Source organism: Hemiscyllium ocellatum, chromosome 7 (assembly GCF_020745735.1).
Source record: "Hemiscyllium ocellatum isolate sHemOce1 chromosome 7, sHemOce1.pat.X.cur, whole genome shotgun sequence".
Lineage (NCBI taxonomy): Eukaryota > Metazoa > Chordata > Chondrichthyes > Orectolobiformes > Hemiscylliidae > Hemiscyllium > Hemiscyllium ocellatum.
Genome location: NC_083407.1, coordinates 70,706,626 through 70,720,129, shown reverse-complemented (window position 1 = coordinate 70,720,129; position 13,504 = coordinate 70,706,626). Strand labels below are relative to the sequence as shown.

The window sequence follows — 13,504 nt, the reverse complement described above, 5'->3', positions numbered from 1 at the left end:
AACTATATGAATTTCACAACAAATTCTGCAATGAGTATTAGTGTCTCTTTTTTTTGTTGCCTTTCCTACTTCATTTCAAATAAATTGTGACAATATACCACTAAGTGCTGGCTGAAAGCCTAATTCATTTAAAAGTGAAAGTCCTAACCAAGGTGTTTCTTTTGTAGAACTTACCCCACCAAGCTTCATAACTAGACTGCAATCAGTTACAACTTTTGTGGGTAAGACAGCAAATCTTCAGTGCACAGTGGCTGGATCACCCGTGATCCATACCACGTGGCAGAAGAATGGTGTTGATATTATTGATGAAGAGAACTGCAAAATATCAGTCAAGGACAATAAGCGTGTTTTAGAAATTCATGACTTAAAGGTTCAGAACAAAGGAACTTATTCCTGCAAAGTGACCAATGACTGTGGTACTGATATTTGCAGTGCTGATCTAATTGTACTTGACAAACCACATTTCATTAAGACTCTTGGACCTGCTCAGACTATACTTAACTGCAGCACACTTCTTGAATGCCAAGTGGATGAAGACAGAGCAGTTAAGATATCATGGAAAAAAGATGGAATAGAACTTCACACTGGCAAAGATTATAAAATTACATTTGAAGACAAGATAGCAGTTTTAGAAATCCTGAAAACCAAAGTGAAGGATGCAGGAAATTATGTATGTACAGCTTCAAATGAAGCTGGAAGTGATTCCTGTTCAGCAGCATTAACAGTAAAAGGTAAGGAAAGTTATGGATTGTAAACCTCTGGCAAGAAAAAAAAATTCATGATTGCTTCGTATAAAATTAATTATGGTTTTTAAAATTTTTCTGGGAGGCAGTGTTTCTTGCTGCAAGTTAAACTAGTAACACTATTTCTAGTTGGTTCTTAGTTTTGGTTTTTATATCTTACATTTGTGCGATCACACTTCTGCATAATACTTTCATTAATACATCTTGATTAAAGGCTGTTTTGTAATGCAGCCGATTCTTAGCACTATTTTCTGCTTTTGGTCATTATTTGAACTCTATTCAAATATATCTTTCCTTCAGGATAATTTCTATATAGTGAGATTAGAGGTAATACAATTCTTATGTTTAATATATATTAATTAATGTATCATAGGTATATATTATGGTTTTCTCTTAAGTGAAAATATACATGGATATATTCCAATCACAGCTGCCCTTTTTATTTAATTAAATGGGTGTTGATTGTAAATATTCTCTGTTTTACAAAACCACATGGCTTTAAACTTGTCCAGAAATAATCTTGATCTGGGGTTAAATGTGATGAAAACTGTTGAATGAAAAGAGGATCTGTTAGTAACTAAATACGTGGAATACAGTCAGGTTAATTAGAATATTATTGTGCAATTAGGATTGGATTTAAGTCCACATGTAACACTAATTGGAGTGAGCAGATGTAGATGGCCTCATGGGAAAATGCTATGCAGCAGGAACAGAGATCTGACTCAAAGAAGGGAAGGGCTGGTTATTAAGTTCTCCTGGGTACAAAGAGTTCGGAAAAGATAGGAAGAGAAAAGGGAATACAGTATTGATGAAGGAGAAGCATTTCAATGTTGGAATGAGAAGATGTACCAGTGAGACCAAAAGCACTATCTATTTGGCTAAAGCTAAGGAACTAAAATAAATATGTAAACACATTGTTTGGTGCAGGTTAATAAGCCTTTAATATTTGGAAAGATGTCAAGCGAAAAAAAAAAGTTTTCATGTGGGCCTTTAATTACCCATTGAAAGACTGAAGGGCAGAGACGGACAGGAGTTTGAAGAATGTGTTCTTGAAAAATTTCTACAACAGTATCTTTCTAGTCCAAAGGCAGAGGATGTGTTGCTCGACCTGCTTCTTGGAAATGAAGGGGGCCAATTGGATCAAATATCAATAAAGTAGTTTGTAGGGGCCAGTATTATTCCATTATGAAGTTTGGGTTGGCTCTGGGAAAGGACAGAAAGCCTGTGTAAGAATAACTAATGGGGGGGGGGAGAAGGCAGAAGTACTTCAATGAGATTAAGAATAGATCTGGCCCAAATAAGTAAGGTTTAGAGGTTACAAATATACCTGAACAATGGGCTCAATAAGAAAGTTAGGCAAAAGTGAGGACTGCAGATGCTGAAAACCAGAGTTTATATCAGAGTGGTACTGGAAAAGCACAGCAGGTCAGGTGGCATCCGAGGAGCAGGAAAATCGACATTTCAGGCAAAAGCCCTTCATCAGGAATAGAGGCAGGAAGCCTCCAGGGTGGAGAGATAAATAGCGGGGTGGGGCTGGGGAAAAGGTAGCAAAGAGTACAATTGGTGAATGGGGGTGGGAATGGAGATGATAGGTCAGAGGGGAGGGAGTTCCCTCCATGACTACCTGGTCAGGTCCATGCCCCCCCAACAAACCACCGTCCTGTCCTGGCACCCTCCACTGCCACCGCAGGAATTGCAAAACCTTCTCCCTCACCTCCATTCAAGGTCCCAAAGGAGCCTTCCACATCCATCAAAATTTCACTGCACATCTGCCAATGTCATTTATTGTATCCGTTGCTCCCGACGTGGTCTCCTCTACATTGGGGAGACTGGACGCCTCCTCGCAGAGTGCTTCAGGGAACATCTCCAGGACACCCGTACCAATCAACCCCACCACCCCGTTGCCCAACATTTCAACTCCCCCTCCCACTCTGCCAAAAACATGCAGGTCCTAGACCTCCTCCACTGCCGCTCCGTCACCACCCGACGCCTGGAAGAAGAACGCCTCATCTTCCACCTCGGAACACTTCAACCCCAGGGCATCAATATGGACTTTGCCAGTTTCCTCATTTCCCTTCCAACCACCTTACCTCAGTTCCAACCTTCCAGCTCAGCACTGTCCTACCTGCCAATCTCCCTTCCTACCTATCTGCTCCACCCTCCCCTCTGACCTATCACCTCATCCCCACCCCATCCACCTACTGTACTCTTTGCTACTTTCTCCCCAGCCCCACCACCTCCCTCCCCCCCCCCCCCCCCCCACCACCACCACCACCACCACCACCACCCAGAGGCTCCCTGCGTCTGTTCCTGGTGAAGGACTTTTGCCCAAAACATTGATTTTCCTGCTTAATAAGAAAGTTCTTGTGTGGGCAAGTACACTTCATGCAGGTGTAAGGTAAACTAACAAATCTACAACTCCTTAAGCAAAGGGAGAGGTAGAGATTAAGATGAAGCAGAGTGTTAAATGTAGAAGGTTCAGAGAGGAATTTAATTTAATCAACTTCCTTGAGGTATTGATGAATTGGGAGAGAGTGTTGATGAAGGCAATGCTTTTGATATAGTGGACTTCCAAAAGGCTTTTGATAAATCGCCAATCGATACACTTGAGAGTAAAGTTAAAGTTTTTGGAATGACATTGACTCTGGCAACATTCTTATGAATTTAGTGGACTGACTACAAAGAGTAGAGGAAAATAGCTGTTTTTCAGACTGCAAGAATTTTTGTAGAACAGTCATCGAGGGATGTGTGTGAACTCTACACTTTGTGACATCCTGACCTACATCTTGATGTACACAGCACAATTTGAAAATTTACATATTATGCAAAACATGGAACCATTGTGAATTGTGAGGAGGATAGTGTAGACCTTCAAAAAGACATACTTTGATGGAATTAGTAGATAATTGGGAGATGAAATTGCATGTAATGTTTAAGTAATAATTTTCATTGGAGGAATACAGATGAGTACAAACTAAAGGGCCCAATTCTAAAGGAGTAAAAGAGCTGAGAGATGTATATATGCATAGGTTATTGAATGTAACAGAACAGGTTGAGAAAGTACTTTTAAAAGAAAGCCTAACCATCCTTGGATTTACAATTGTTAAGTAGGGATTAAATCTGTATTTTAAAAATTAGTTTGGTCTCAACTGGGAATTAGATCTTTAGTTGTAAAGGACAACTTTGCAGGGCTGCGAGGGAAAAGCATGCAGTGAATTGCTTCCTCAAACAGCCTGCACAGGCATGATAGCTCAGGATGGTCTGTTGTGCTCTAACCACGGTAGACAAACACATGACGCACTCACTGCTCTAAATTAACCACAATGGCCAAAGGGTGAGAAAACTATCTTTCACCACTCTGGATTTAATCAAGAATGGAATCAGTAAACATCAGTCCAATGCCCTCTCCCCCAACTACAAATCCTGAGGTTTGGAGAAATTAAATTCTGCTCTTCATATTTCTTTTATCTTTTGCTTATCTCTGTTGATTTAATTGAATGTGACAATGAAAATTGTATTTTTCAAAAAGAATATCTGAAAGTGAAGTGCTAAGCAGCTATAGTGTGAAGGATTCTGTTGATTGCATAGATTTTAGAAACAATGCGCATCTGACCCAAAAAAGTGAATTTCAGTTGTCAATTTAGCAATTTTATATATATATATATATATATAAAACTAAATAATATTTTGTCTTTACCTTTCTTGAAGTATGTTGAAAAATTAAAGAATTCAACATTTTTTCAATTACCCATAATATCTTAATTAACGTTGATTGATATCTTACATGTTACACCTTTATAAAAGTTCTTAGTAATATTCTCGTTTTGTAAATGCCTATCATTTGGCATCTCTTAAAATGTTGCTTCAAACCTTCCTTCAGAACCACCTTCATTCCTTAAGAAGCTACAACCAACATTGTTGTTGAAACAAGGTGATTCAGCACACTTGAAGTGCCAAGTGAAAGGATCACCTGAAATCATTGTTACCTGGTATAAGGACAATAAGATTCTCCATTCTTCAGAAAAATTCAAGATGTCATTTGTTGATTCAATAACTGTCCTTGAGATTAATCATCCAAATGTGGAAGACAGCGGGGACTATGTGTGTGAAGCACAAAATGATGCTGGTACTGATACTTGCAGCTCTGTCGTCACAATCAAAGGTCTGTATGATGTTGCTATTGGTTTCATACCACCTTTCTTCTTTTACCTTTCCCATAAAAATTATCAGAATTTAATTGTAGCATGAGATTTTTGTGTTCCTTTGTAGAACCTCCTTCTTTTATCAAAGCATTTGAACCTACTGAAGTGGTAAAAGGATTTGGTTGCACTCTTGAATGTGAGCTGGCTGGCACAGCTCCATTTGAAGTTCTTTGGCATAAAGACAGGAAGCCAATTCGAACTAGCAGGAAGTACAAGATGGTTTCCCAAGATGCTCATGTTTCGCTCCATATTAGCTTCTTTGAGTCTTCAGATGTTGGTGATTATCAATGCACTGTTTCCAATGAATTAGGAAAATGTCTCTGTGGTGCAACGGTAAAATTGAAAGGTTAGTAATACTCTCAAAAAGTGAGAAAAACATGTTCATAATTGCAGTCTTAAACAGATCTTTAAATATTAACAAAGATTGTTTGTTGGATGGACTATAAGATGCATATCCTGTGTGTTCACTTTAAATTAGAACCACCATCATTTGTGAAGAAGATTGAAAATACTACTGCACTTCTAGGAAGTTCAGCTGTATTTCAGTGCAGCATCAAAGGCTCACCTCCCATCACTTTAACTTGGCTGAAAGATAAAGATATTGTCACAGAGAGTAATAACATCAAAATGACTTATGAGAATAATGTTGGTACTCTTCAAATTGCTGCTGTTGAAATGAACAATGGTGGAAAGTACACCTGTATTGCAGAAAATGAAGCAGGAAGTCAAAAATGTCTGGCAACATTAGTTGCAAAAGGTTAGTTTGAGAATGTGTTGGCTCATTGCATGCAATCTTCAAACGTTATAAAACAATGATGAGTTATGAGTTTTGTTAATGGTAACCAACTATTTCATTTTGCCACAGAGCCTGCAAATATCTTAGAGAAAGCAGAACCAATTAGTGTGACTGCAGGGGACCCAGCAACATTGGAATTCACTGTAACTGGCACACCGGAACTAAAAATTAAATGGTTCAGGAATGGCAAAGAACTGATATCCAGTAGAAAACATAAAACAACTTTTTCAAAAAATGTCGCCAGCCTAAGGATTATTTCTGCAGAAAATGAGGATAGTGGTGAATACTCTTTTGAGGTCAAAAATGATGTGGGCAGTTGCACTTGCAATACATTTATTAATGTACTGGGTTAGTATACTAATTTTATTTTCCCCTTGCTCATTGAAAAGTTAAGGGTAATTTTAATTTTATTTTGGTGCCTTATTGATTTGTTGTTCTGTCTTGGACAGATCGTATGATTGCACCCTCCTTCACTAAAAAGTTACGAAAGATGACCAGCATCTTGGGTGCTACTTTTCACATGGAATGCAAATTTTCTGGTTCAATGCCCGTCAACGTTTATTGGTATAAAGATGACAAAGAGTTAACAGCCAGTGATAAGTACAGAATGTTTTGTCAAGATACTACAGCTACTTTGACGATTGATCAGTTAGAGATTGCAGATGGTGGAACTTACTTCTGCAAAGTTACTAATTCAGCAGGAAGTGATGAATGCAGTGGAGTCTTAAGTATAAAAGGTTTGAACAAACAATTGAATTCTGCTTTTGCATAATATTTTGTCTCTTGCTATTTCAAATTGCATTCAAAGCATATTCTTCATTTAAAATTGCTCAAGTTTGGCCAGCTTTTTTGTTGCATTTGTTTGCAAGTTACTCTGATGATTAGATGTGTAATCGTAATAAATGCTCAAATATTAACTTACACATGTAAGCTTTTCCAAGATTTCTGGGGCTTCTGTTTTTGCTGTCTTTCGCCCTTGAAATTGTCAGTTTCTTATCAAGGCGTAATTCTATTACATTTGTACACTTTGTCCAACTCCCCAATACTTATGTGTGAAGCTTAGAAGAGAATTTTGATGGGGTACTCACTATAGGAATCATTTTTGTAGATCTACATCTTTCCTTTGCTAAATTCCCATGCACACACATTTATACCTGGAGATTGGAGAAGAGAATTTTATGTAATTTTGCCTTGCTAATGACGGTGCTCAGATTAATTGTAATTAACTGAATTACTGCGGCTATGAAACTGCTAATTCAACACAAATTAGGAGTTGAACATTGTTTGTTTCTGGTCTCTGCTTACTTACTGAGCTTTCATGGGGGCCTGTGGAATATCTGAAAGTTAATTGCTAGAATTCTTTGAGTTGCTGATCTCAGTTAGCTACATCAGGACCCTAACATTATCCTCCAACATTGGTCAATGCAAATTGAAATGGAAGAAAGAAATAGTGTGAAAGTTTACTTGTTCTATAATTATATTCATTCATGACGCATAATTCTTATGCTTTATGTCTGAATGTCTTTTAGAGCCTCCAAGCTTTATCATGAAGCCTGCATCTGAACGTGTTCTGCCAGGTTCAACTGTGAAATTTAAGGCTGTGGTAAATGGAACACCTCCAATGTCAATGAAGTGGTTCAAGGATAACACAGAACTTGTGACTGGTGGCAGCTGTTTTATTATGAAGGATATTTCTACAACTTGTCTTGAGATTTTTTCAGCTAAGTCTTCTGACAAGGGAGATTACATTTGTGAAATTAGCAATGATGCTGGAGTAATTTCCTGTACCACAAACCTTTTTGTAAAAGGTGATTTTTTTTTAATGTATGGTCTGTTCAGTTACATTCAATATGTTTAACACTTTCTCTGCTCTTTTGATGAAAATATCACTAAAATTGTAGAGGTAACACTCTTTGGTTAACACTAGGATTTGAAGTGATGGTCACTGTGAAGTGCCATGCATTGCCTTTATCTTCTTCATTTATGAATCTTTTTTAATTCAATCTTTGTAATATCTTGATTTTATAGAACCACCAGTGTTTATAAGGAAACCAGAGCTATCAAAGTTACTGAAAAGAGGTGATTCAGCTCGGTTTGAATGTGAAGTGACTGGCACACCTGAAATTAAAATTACCTGGTATAGGGGAGACAAGCAAATTCACCCCAGTCAGAAATATAGAACATCATTTGTTAACTCTGTGGCCACTCTTGAAATTCTTGATGGTGATGTGGAAGACAGTGGAGAATACAGTTGCGAAGCTAAGAATGAAGTTGCTAGTGAGAGTTGCAGTGTTTCTGTAACAATTAAAGGTCCGTGAAAAATCTAACTCCTACTCTTATGAATTTAGGCTATATTTACAATAAATTTCTGACATTTAAAGTTTTGCGTCTCAGTATAATGTGATATATTATAGATTTCATTTTCTGTTCATTCGTTTATAGAACCACCATCTTTCAGAAAAGAACTTGAATCTCTTAACGTGCTCAAAACCTCTGACATTATTCTTGAGTGTGAAGTGGCTGGTACACCCCCATATGATGTTTATTGGTACAAGGACAATAAGCCAATTAGACCTAGCAAAAAATACAAGGCAATCTGTCAAAACTCACGAATTAGTTTACATGTCCTTAAATTTGATGCCATAGACGTTGGTGAATATCAATGCAAGGTATCAAATGAAATAGGAGACTGTTCCTGCAGCTCTACAGTTACTTTGAAAGGTTAGTAAAGACAGAGCAAATGTTTCTTTTCCATTAAATTGCATTATAAATATTTTTTCTGACTAATTATCAGGTGATTTTGCAGTGACTGGTCATTGAAATCCAATATTTATAATGTTTCATTTCCTAAACAGAGCCTCCAATATTTATTAAGAAGATTGAAAATGTTACTGTGCTTTTGGGAACTCCTGCCGTGTTTCAATGCACTGTGATAGGTGCAAGCCCAATTTCCATAACCTGGCAAAAAGATAAGGATGATGTCACAGAAGATGATGACATTAAATTATCCTTTGAGAATGATATAGCTACACTACAAATTGCTTCTGTTAAAAATAGTCACGCTGGGAAGTTCCTTTGTCAGGCAAAGAATGACGCAGGAATCACAAAATGTATGGCGAATTTGATAGTCAAAGGTTGGTTTGAAAAATATATTAAGACTTCAATTATTTTTAAAACTTTATTTATTTATTTTCTTATACTTTAATTTAATGCTGCTTTATAGCAGTTGAATCAAATTACGCACAACACATGCTGAAATATTCAGACCTTAACGTCTTAAAAAGTTAGGGTTCAGAAATAATTGGAACTATTATAGCAAAATTGATGCACCTGCCATCATTAGTGTCTTTAAAACCCAGGTTACGATGTACAAGTATACAAAATAGGAACAGCAGTAGAACATTTGCCTCTTCAAGCCTGCTCTGCCATTCAATAAGATTAAAGCTTGTCTTTCAAATTCCATGTTCCCCTCTACCTGCAATAGCAATTGATTCTGATTCCATTGCCTTACAAGAATTTATCCACTTCTGCCTGAAAAATATTCACTGACTCCACCTCCACAGCCCCCGAGACCAACAGTTCCAAAATCACACAACCATCCAAAAGACAAAAATCATCACTCCTCTGGACCACCTCCAATGTATTTTCATCATTCCTTAAATAAAGAGACCAAAGCGCTACACAGTATTTGAAATGTGGTCTCACCAATGCTCTGTATAACCAACACATCAGTATCTTACTTTTATGTTCAATCACTCTTGCAAAAAAGGAAAGCATCCCATTAGCCACCTTGATTACTTTCTGAATTCTATTTTTTGTGACTCATTCACCAGAGTTGTTGAATGCCTCTACACCTTGGAATTTTGTAGTCGTTCCCTATGCAAGTAATATTCTGCATTTTTTAAATCTCTTCCAATTTCACATCATACACTAGCTACCAGATACCATGTATCTATCCAAGTGTCTTTTAAATGCTGTACATGTGAGTACAGTTACCATTTCCTTTGGCAGTTTGTTCCATAAATACACCATCCTTTGTGTAAAGATGTTGCCCCTCAGGTCCCTTTCAAATCTTTCCCCTCTCATCTTAAAACTATGTCCTCTAGTTTTGGACCCCCCTTCCGTGGGGAAAAATCCTTGACTATTCACCTTACCTATGCTGCTCATGATTTTATAAACCTCCATAAAGTCACCCCTCAACTTCGTACCCACCATGGAAAAAAGTCCCAGCCCAACCAGCCTCTCCTTATAACTGCAAGCTTCCAATTTGGGTAACATCCTTGTAAATCCTTTTTATACCCTATCCAGTTTAATAATGTCCCTCCTAAATCAGGATGACACCAAGCTATGTAAAAAGAAAAACTTTTGTTCCAAGTTGTGTCATGCCAGCAATTTCAGGATCATTCTCCGTAGAACAGAGAAAATTGAATAGGAATGTTATATAAGAATACTTGAATTCTTGAGAATAGTAAGCAAATTAATATGGAGTTGAAAAAGTTGATCCAGAACTGGGACCAAAAAAAAATGTAGCTGATGGAATTGAGATCAACAAAATTGCTGGAGAAACTCAGCAGATCTAGCAGCCTCTGTGGAACGAGAAACAGTTAACATTTTAAGCCAAATATGACATTTCTTCAGAATTGTTCCCTCTATAGATGCTGCCAGACCGGCTGAGTGTCTGTAGTATTTTCTGTGTTTGTTTCAGATTTCCAACATCCATATTATTTTGCTTTTATCTGAATGAACTTAGAATGAAAAATTACAATTAATGCAATTTTAAGTTTAACATGAAATGTGATTAGTGTGAAATTAAACAGTTGTCCAGCTGGAATTTTCCAGGAGTTGAAAATTGTATTTACAATTAGTATAGTTTTTGGAAGATGTCGTTGTGTAGTTATCTGTAAATTTGTGCGATAGATTCAATAGTTTGGCATAGCGAAAGAAAACTACAAGGGCCGAAATGGCCTGTTCTTATTTTTCATGTCCTTCTTCTGTTCTAACATTCTTTTTCTGTCATAGAACCTGCAAATATTATTGAGAAAGCAGAGTCTATTAGTGTTACTGTAGGAGAGCCAGCAACACTGGACTGCACTTTTACAGGAACACCAGAAATTAAAGCAAGATGGTTTAAGAATGGCACAGAGCTGGTGACTGGTAGAAAATATAAAATCAGCATTACTAATAAAGTTACAAGCTTAAAGATCCGGACTACTGAGAAGGAGGATAGTGGTGAATATACTTGTGAGGTTGCGAATGATGTTGGAAGCAACAGTTGCAAAGCTTCTATTACAGTTTTGGGTTGGTACACTTGTTCTTCCATTTATTGCATTTACTGCAATATTTAAAATAAATTGCTAATATCTTGGACAAGGTTATAGCTTTTGCTTTTCTACTATGTGTTGGACAGATCGCATAGTGCCACCGTCATTTAAAAGAAACTTGAAAAATATGGATGGCATGAAAACATCTTTTGTTAAGATGGAATGCAAGATTGCTGGCTCTCTTCCAATGACTGTGTTATGGTATAAGGATAATAAAGAGATAACAGCTAATGAAAAATACAAATTCTCTTATTATGATAACACCGCACAGTTGGAGATTCATCAACTGGAGATGACAGATGGTGGAACTTACGTTTGCAAAGCTACAAATTCGGCAGGATCTGATCAAAGTAGTGGTGTCTTGACGGTGAAAGGTTGGAAATGTCTTAAATATCTCAATTGTTTATGTTAATTAACCAGTTGCTCTAGCTTTTTAGCTATCACAAGCATTAATTTTATCCATCTTAATTTGTTATATTGACAAACATGCTGAGAATATCATAAGTTATACTTAAGAATTATTGTTGAACTGTTATCTTGCCATATCTTTTCAAAGACTCTATTTCTCTTTTTTATGTTCTTCCCATACCAATCGCAATTTTCCTTTGATAATTTCAGAGCCTCCATCTTTCACTGTGAAACCATTGTCCCAGGATGTTGTGCCTGGTTCCAAAGTGCAATTTAGAAGTGTTATGAGTGGAACACCTCCAATGACAATAAAATGGTTCAAGGACAGTAGGGAGTTGACATCTAGTAATGCATGTTACATTTCAAAAGAAGGCTCATCAAGTTTGCTACAACTACATTCAGCAAAAGTATCTGATACTGGTGAATACACTTGTCAAGTCAGAAATGAAGTTGGCACAGAATCATGTTCTGCTACCCTTTTTGTCAAAGGTGGGGATTTTCTTGATAACACTTCCATGAAACATTGCATGCTGAGCTTTATTTTACACTATCTTTCTTTGATGGCTTCTGTACTCTTTTAGCTTTATGTTTGTAAATTTATCTTTACACTTTTATTTCATTACTTTTCCCCATTGAAAATCTGAATCTTCCTTCAACACTATTACTACTACATTTATCTTATTTCTCTTAATGCAATTAGAAATGTTTCGAAAGATGCTTTTATGTCAAGATGTGACAGTTGGCTACAATATTTTGTTTTAATTGGGAATTATCTCAGGATTATTGCAGCCCCCTGAAGACAAGTGAGCCATACAGAATGTGTGAAATCCATGGAGTCAATTTCCATTTGCAGCTCCTTTTCCAGCTGGTTCCCCCTGTTTCAATTCCACAGGTCATCAGGTTTTAAAAAGATTATCTTTGCTATTCCCTTATTGGTGGATGAATCATAAATTTGATTTGCTTGTTAGTAGTTTAAAACATATCCAAATTTTAATTAAAGTTAACATGTATCTTCAATGTACTTTCCCCCTAAATATTAAAATATTGTGGCTGCAAATACAGATTTCAAAGAGAATTAAAGGGAAAGCTTTCCATTGGTTGATGTCATATCTAGCATAAAGGAAAACATTTGTGGTTGACAGACATCAGTCACCTCAGCTACAGGACATCTCTGCAGGAGTTCCTCAGCGTATTGTCCTAGAGTCAAACATCTTCAGCTGCTTCATTAATGACCTGCCATCTGCCATAGCCTCAGAATTGGGGATGTTCATTGTTTATTGCATAATATTCAGTACCATTCTTAACTTCTCAGATACTGACGCAGCACATGTTCATCTGCAACATGACCTGGACAATATGCAGACTTGGGCTGATGAGCAGCAAGTAACATTCATTTCATACAAGTGCCAGGCAATGATCATCACTAACAGTAGAGAATCTGATCATTGACCAGACACTGAACTGGACCGTCCATATGAATACTGAGGCTTCAGGAGCAGATCAGAGGCTATAAATTTTGTGGCAAGCAACTCAATTTCTGGCTCTGCAGTACCTATTAATCATCTATAAAACACATGTCAACAACACTCAAAAGTTCCACAGGAAAAGCAGCTCCCTTGATTGGCATGCCATCTGCAATTTTCAGCATTCACTTGCTTCACTCCCAATGGTCAGTAGCTACAGTGTGGTACATCTACAAGGTGCATTGCAGAAATTCACCAAAGCTCCACAAACAAGGAAGTCACAACCTGTCCCTCCTAGAAGGACAAAGATGGAAGATGCATGGGGCACTGCCATTTGCAAGTTACTCTTGAAGCCATACACAGTGCTGACTTGAATCTACTGTTAGTCTATTGTCACTGGGTCAAAATCCTGGAACTCCCTCCCCAACAGCACTGAGGATATCCCAACAACTCGGACTGCAGCAGTTTAAGAAGACAGCTCACCTTTTCAAAGGCAATTGCGGAAAGATAATAAATGTTGCCCTGGTTAGCATTGCTCATGCCAAACAAATCCTTTTCAAAAATGAAAAGT

General features: G+C 37.3%; 1 protein-coding gene across 1 annotated transcript in view; it reads left to right on the top strand.

Annotated features, from left to right (window-relative positions):
* The window catches only part of LOC132817615 (titin-like), a 350,611-nt gene that overhangs the window by 87,544 nt on the left and 249,563 nt on the right, over positions 1 to 13,504 (top strand). Inside the window, exons 43-55 of the mRNA XM_060828118.1 lie at positions 168 to 731; positions 4,624 to 4,905; positions 5,013 to 5,291; positions 5,424 to 5,702; positions 5,811 to 6,089; positions 6,191 to 6,478; positions 7,271 to 7,549; positions 7,770 to 8,051; positions 8,184 to 8,462; positions 8,597 to 8,875; positions 10,761 to 11,039; positions 11,149 to 11,436; positions 11,681 to 11,959. Coding sequence (XP_060684101.1) covers positions 168 to 731; positions 4,624 to 4,905; positions 5,013 to 5,291; positions 5,424 to 5,702; positions 5,811 to 6,089; positions 6,191 to 6,478; positions 7,271 to 7,549; positions 7,770 to 8,051; positions 8,184 to 8,462; positions 8,597 to 8,875; positions 10,761 to 11,039; positions 11,149 to 11,436; positions 11,681 to 11,959 — 3,936 coding nt within the window. The remainder of the gene's footprint in view (positions 1 to 167; positions 732 to 4,623; positions 4,906 to 5,012; positions 5,292 to 5,423; positions 5,703 to 5,810; positions 6,090 to 6,190; positions 6,479 to 7,270; positions 7,550 to 7,769; positions 8,052 to 8,183; positions 8,463 to 8,596; positions 8,876 to 10,760; positions 11,040 to 11,148; positions 11,437 to 11,680; positions 11,960 to 13,504) is intronic.